At 45.2% G+C, this 6,444-nt stretch overlaps 1 protein-coding gene across 1 annotated transcript in view; it reads right to left on the bottom strand.

Moving 5' to 3' along the window:
- Nucleotides 1–458: 458 nt before the first annotated feature.
- The window catches only part of golga7bb (golgin A7 family, member Bb), a 50,100-nt gene continuing 44,114 nt past the window's right edge, over nucleotides 459–6,444 (bottom strand). The window contains exons 4-5 of the mRNA XM_034185409.1: nucleotides 5,055–5,156; nucleotides 459–564 (exon numbers count right to left, since the gene is read on the bottom strand). Of these exons, the coding sequence (XP_034041300.1) occupies nucleotides 478–564; nucleotides 5,055–5,156 (189 nt within the window). The 3' untranslated portion in view covers nucleotides 459–477. The remainder of the gene's footprint in view (nucleotides 565–5,054; nucleotides 5,157–6,444) is intronic.

The following is a 6,444-nucleotide window of genomic DNA, read 5'->3' as shown; positions in this document are numbered from 1 at the left end:
TTTGTGGGGAATAAATATACGCCTTTTTATTCTAGCAAAATGCAGTCTGTGTGATCATTTCTGTGTGCCGATCTGACCGAACCTTGTGTTTCAAAACAGGGAGAAAGGCTGGTGCAAAGAAAATCAATTTATAGAATTAAGACTTTGCTTCTGTTTTTGGGGATAGGTTATTGTTAATTTAGTGGAAGGTTTGAGGCATGCACGGTGAGGGTTATTCCCTCAAACACATTTTGGACATATGCGCCTGCTCTCTGTATATGGGATCTGCTATATCTAAACTCATTCTATTGCATATGCAGTGTGTTTGTGTGTGCCAGCTCCTGTTTTCAACATGATACACTGAAGTGAGGACAGTTGACATGGTGTGGACCTCCTCGCCTCTTAGAACCTGGTGCTCTCATGTTTCAGCAGGCGGATGTTGGTGAGTGTCCCGCTGCCCCTGTGGTGGTACCCGTAAGCCTGGCGCTGCACCTCCAGTCATCGGGCACTGCTTCCTGCTGATGACATGCTGCTGCTGGGACTGGAGCTGCCTGAACCTTGGTCCTCAAACACACTGATCTCTAGCTGAAGACAACATGAATGTCAAGGTTCATCATTAATGGTGAACAAGAACGTTACTGGAATTCTGTAAAAGTGCTCAAATATGTTTATGGAATACAGGTTCAACCACAATTTGGCACCAGTTGATGAAGTGTCCAAATGTTTCTTGGTTGCCTGCAAAAAGTGGGCCATCATAGGATAGTCATATTGTGATACCACTTCTTGATGTACAGTACAATACAATACCGATACTGCATTCTTCAGTAACTGATATGGTACAACTCTGATACAATGTTACTCATCTTCAAACAACAAATGTGTTAATAAATACATTTGTCTGGACATACTCTGCTAACATACCCAAGCCATCGAACAAAACAGGAAGTCAAACTGTGAAACAAATATTCTACTGTTCCTCTTTTCTTTCAATTCGGGGAGCGTCAGTGCACAGCCATTTTCAGATCTCTCCAGAGATGTTCAATCAGATTCAGGTCTGGGCTCTGGCTGGGCCACTCAAAGACATTCACAGAGTTGTAATTTCCTTTGACTTCATCCTTGGTTTGTGTCCTGACATGCACTGTCAACTGTGGGTTCAAGGTTCAAGGAACTTTATTGCCATACCAACTCACATTTCCATGTTAGCGGTACGAAATTTGTACTCAGGTCCCAGTTATTTAAAAACATTAATAATAATTACATATAACCTATTAAAATGAATCAAAATAGTAACCAATATTAAGACATTTAATACCAAATATAGATGCATAACTATGATATTGTACTGGGTATTAGTAAAACCAATATTGCACATATACTGCACACAAAGTTTTTGCATATGAACAATTAAAGTGGTTTAGTGCAATCTATATATGATGATGTAAATTCTTATGGAGCGCAGCTCGAATTCAGCAGCCTTACAGCCTCAGGGAAGAAGCTGTTTCTGAGCCTAGTAGTTCTACTCTGAATGCTCCTGAACCGCCTGCCTGAGGGAAGGAGCTGAAACAGACTGTGTGCGGGATGGAAAGAGTCCCTCAGAATGCGGAGAGCCCTTCCCCTGCACCGTGATAAGTAGAGATCCGAGGTGGTGGGAAGGCTGCCCCCTACAATCCTCTGTGCAGCCTTTACCACCCTCTGCAGAGCCCCCCTCTCAATAGCTGTACAACTGCCGTGCCACACAGTAATACAGGTGCAGAGGATGCTCTCCACTGCACAGTGATAGAAGCTCCTCAGAATGGAGCTCCCAAGTCCAGCTCTCCGCATCTTCCTAAGGAAATAGAGGCGTTGATAGGTTTTCCTGACCAAACGGGAGGTATTGGCACCCCAGGTGAGATCACTAGATATGTTCACACCCAGGTACCTAAAGCTGGAGACCACTTCCACAGCTGCTCCTCCAATATACAAGGGAGAAGGAGGGCCCTTGTTCCTCCTAAAATCCACTACCATTTCCTTGGTTTTCTTCACATTGATGCAGAGATTATTATCTCTGCACCCCTGCACCAGATGTTCCACCTCCCCTCTGTATATGGACTCATCATCATCCTTGATGCGTCCCACTACTTCTGTGTCATCCGCAAACTTCACTATATGACAGCTAGGATGTCTTGCTGAGCAATCATATGTTAGTTAGCAGAGTGAACAGAAGAGGACTCAGCACACAGCCCTCAGGTGAGCCAGTGCTGAGGGTGATGGAAGAGGAGATGGTATTGTGGATCCTTACAGTCTGTGGACGGTTGATCAGGAAGTCCAAAACCCAGTTCCCCAGTGTGGAGCTCAGACCAAGGGAGCAGAGCTTCTGCACCAGGGTCTGTGGGATGATGGTATTAAAAGTGGAGGAAAAGTCCAAAAAGAGCAGGCGGACATATGAATTCCTGCTCTCCAAATGGGTGAGGGCTGAATGAATCAACGATGAAATGGCATCATCAGTCGAGCGGTTCCTCTTGTAGGCATACTGGTGAGGATCTACAGTGACATCAATGGAGTCTTTGATATGGGTCATGAACAACCTCTCGAAGCACTTCATAACTCCCGGAGTTAGAGCTATAGGTCGGTAGTCATTCAGGCTTCTCACTGTAGAACACTTGGGGACGGGGACAATTGTGGCAGTCTTTAAGCAGATGGGGACGGCTGCCAAAGTCAGTGATGTGTTAAAAATGTCTGTCAGCACCTCAGACAGCTGGTATGCACAGTCCGTCAATACCCGCCCCGGAATATTGTCAGGACCTGCAGCTTTTCGGGGGTCAATCCTCTGGAGGGTCTTCCTTACATCTGCTGTGGTCACACTGAGGGGCGTCTCATCAGGAAGTGATGTGAGTCTGGTGCTGGGGGACATGTCCAAGTCCTCAAAGCGGGCAAAGAACCTGTTAAGTGCGTCTGGCAGAGAGGGGTCCATTGGGCACTGTGCATCCCTAATATTATAATCCGTGATGCACTTTATCCCCTACCACATGCGCCGGGGGTCATTGGTAGCAAAATGACCCTGGATTTTCTGAGCGTATGTGGCCTTAGCCCTCATAATGCCAGCCTTCAGCTCCTTCCTTGCCACTGTGAGTGTTGATGCCTCACCTGCCCTGAACACAGCATCCCTAGCTTTCAGCAGAGCTCTCACCTCAGCATTCAGCCAGGGTTTCTGGTTTGGGTAGCATGTTACTGTCCTGGTGGAAGTGACGTCATCAATGCATTTGGAGATGAAGCTGAGAACAGAGGAGGTATATTCCTCCAGATCCACCTCTCCCTCACACATAGCTGCCTCCCTGAAAACCTGCCAGTCTGTGCATTGAAAGCAGTCCTGGGCCACACAGTGACTGTCATCTTTATTGGCCTATACCGCCGCAGTAGCGGGCGATACACTGGTGCCAGCAGGATGGAGATGTGGTCAGAGGAGCCAAGATGGGGGCGGGGGAGAGCTCTATATGCTCCACCAATGTTGGTGTACACACAGTCCAGAGTGTTGTCTCCCCGTGTGGGAAAAGTGACATGCTGATAAAAACTAGGCAGCGTGTCCATCAGTTTCACGTGATTAAAGTCCCCTGCAACCACGTAAAATGCCTCCGGGTGCTTTGTTTGCAGCGAGCTAATGATGTCATGTAGCTCCTTCAACGCATCGTTAGCATTAGCATCCGCCGGCATATAAACAATAGTGACGAACACCACACTGAACTCACGAGGAAGATAATAAGGTCTGCACCACACACTCATGATTTCTATAGCCTCAGAACAATAGCTTTTAACCAGTCCACAGTTTGTACACCAACCTTCATTGACGTACACACACAGTCCTCCTCCCCGTCCTTTCCCCGACCGGTGGTCGCGGCCCGCTTGGAAAAGCTGCAGTCCGTCAATCTGGAAGGCTGAGTCCGGCATGTTATTATTAAGCCAGGTCTCAGTAAGACAAAGAACAGCACAGTTCCTCATTTCTGTAGAAGTACTCAGCCTCAGATGTAACAAATCCAGTTTGCCATCCAGCGAGCGGACATTGGCCAAAAAGAGGAGTTGGAATCGGCGGCCTGCTAGCCTTTAACCGGGCTAGCGCACCCCCGCGCTTTCCTCTCTTTTGTTTTCGGGTGCACCGCTTCCTCTTGCGGGCTGCTCCCCGCACTCTGCTGCACCACTCTGTTGTCCTCAGGAGCCGCTGTCTCCCGAGTGCAGATTTCAACTCCAGAGATATTGTGCAGACCGAATTGTTTCTGATGGCCATCAGTTCGGTTAAGCTGTAGTTCACACACATATTCAACTCAAAACTATAACATTAACAGCTGTTAAGTATAAAAATACCAAGGCTTAACCGGGAGCTCAAGAAGCCGCTGCACTGTCGCGCGTCGCCATAGGTCTATTCCATAGGTGGGACCTATATAGACAGCTGTGTGTGCCTTTCCAATTCATATCCAATCAACTGAATTTACTCCACATGGACTCCAGTTAAGCTGCAGAAACATCTCAAGGATGATCAGTGGAAACAGGATGCACCTAAATTCAATTTTGAGCTTCATGGCAAAGGCTGAGTACTTGTGTACATGTGATTTGTTTATTTATTTATGTTATTTTTAATAAATTTGCAAAACTCTTTAAAAAACCCAAGCCTTATTTCACATTGTTATTATGGGGTGTAAAAGTTTGAGGAAAACTGAATTTAATCCATTTTGGAATTAGGCTGTAACATAAAGTGAAGCGCTGTGAATACTTTCTGGATGCACGGTATTTTCATTCCTGTTCTGCTTCACAATTGCTCTTCGAAAGCTGCTGCAGTTATCTGTTAAACAGCTCCTCTGCAGCAGAGTTTAAGTGATTTTTTTTTTTTTTCCAAGGGCATGCTGATGATAATTTATGAGGAAGCAGAGAGTATTTCTCACTAATTTATCCAACCCAGATGGTTGTCACAGGTTCAGAGAAGAATGGCCTTCCACTCAGTTTCCTTAACATTTAAACTTCTGCCATCTGTCACAGCTGCATACTTGAGTGTTTATCCTCAACTTTGCTGTGCCACATCTAAACATAGCAAATGGATGAGTGAAGGATACGACCCTCATGCCTCTCTCTATGGGGTCTGTAAGGAGGAGACCTCTGGGCGCGTAGATCTTCTCATTCTGCTCCTGGATGTAGGCCGATATCTTTTTAAGCACCTGGGGTTAGAAAGAGACAGAGGTAAATCTGGAGATAATCCATATTTGATTAGGTGGAGGATTGATAAAACCCTGAAAACATGAGCAGACTGTGTGGTTGAGCAGAGCAGAATCACAACATTCTGGCAGGATATCCACTGCAAGCAGAATACTTTTGAAAGTACACTCTGTCTTACATGAATAACTACATTTGTAAAAGATCCAAAACATGGACAGGGCTGAAACAACCTCTCCCAGCGCTGTCTGTGGTGAAATAAATGAAAAGTGGAAGGAATTTGCTTGTCGGTCTGTCTGAGAACAGTTAGCATTCAGCATATAATTGAATCTTCAAGGCTTTATTGCCAGTTTTGATTTTTCCTGAATGTTTTTATTGAAACTACCATAAACTGTGTCTTTGATACATAGTTCCAATCCAGTCATGTCAAGCAACATTTCATGAATTAAATTAAGTTGATGACCATTAAGTCAAGTCTGGAAGAATGTGTTGGCACAGTGAGTCTCTATGTATTGATCCACTACATCATGGAACTTTCCCAGATCATCAATGGCAACCACCATAGTAGACGACCAATCCATCCCCACTTCTTGTGAGTATCCGTGTATGTGCCACACCCAAGTGAAACATGGATGTCCCCTTGGTCTTTTCCAGCCACTGGGGTCCTCAACACTGAGGCACCTACGTGCTGGTAACTATTGGTTAGTGAACCTGAAGTAACTATTGATTAGACACAAAGCCATCCCAATGGTATCCTAGGATCAATACAAAAGTCATCCAGTTAGGTCACTGGTTAACATCTAAATCTCACAACCAGACAGTAAGTCAGGAAACATCAGGTACCTAATGACCTTCAGTGGACCTTCATTCTCTTACAAAGTTTGCCAAACATCTATATCTAGCGATCTCAAGACTTTCCAGGCTCTTCTCAGGTGTCTCTCGATCCCAAAGTCAGAGGACCAAGAGACATGAATGTCAATGCCGACATAAGTGAGTATTTATATAAATTCAACACTAGTGTCACTTACAGATACACTTCTGATGGCCAAGTCCAGGAAGTCACTGAAAGCCTTGAGCTTACCCTTGATCAAGGACAGACTCAGACACTCTGACAACCACAAGCTTCCCTTTATCCCGTGTGTCAGAGAAGCAGCAATAGCGGTGTACTTTTTTACTGATCTGTGTGTGTGTGAACAAGATAACTCAAAAACAGCTGGAAAGATTTCCCTCAAACTTAGTGGGAATATTACTTGGATGGCTATTGTAGATGCATGATCTAAAACATACATTGAT

The sequence above is a fragment of the Thalassophryne amazonica genome, chromosome 13 (assembly GCF_902500255.1).
Source record: "Thalassophryne amazonica chromosome 13, fThaAma1.1, whole genome shotgun sequence".
NCBI lineage: Eukaryota > Metazoa > Chordata > Actinopteri > Batrachoidiformes > Batrachoididae > Thalassophryne > Thalassophryne amazonica.
The sequence above is the reverse complement of the archived record's forward strand: the minus strand, read 5'-3'. Positions and strand labels throughout refer to the sequence as shown.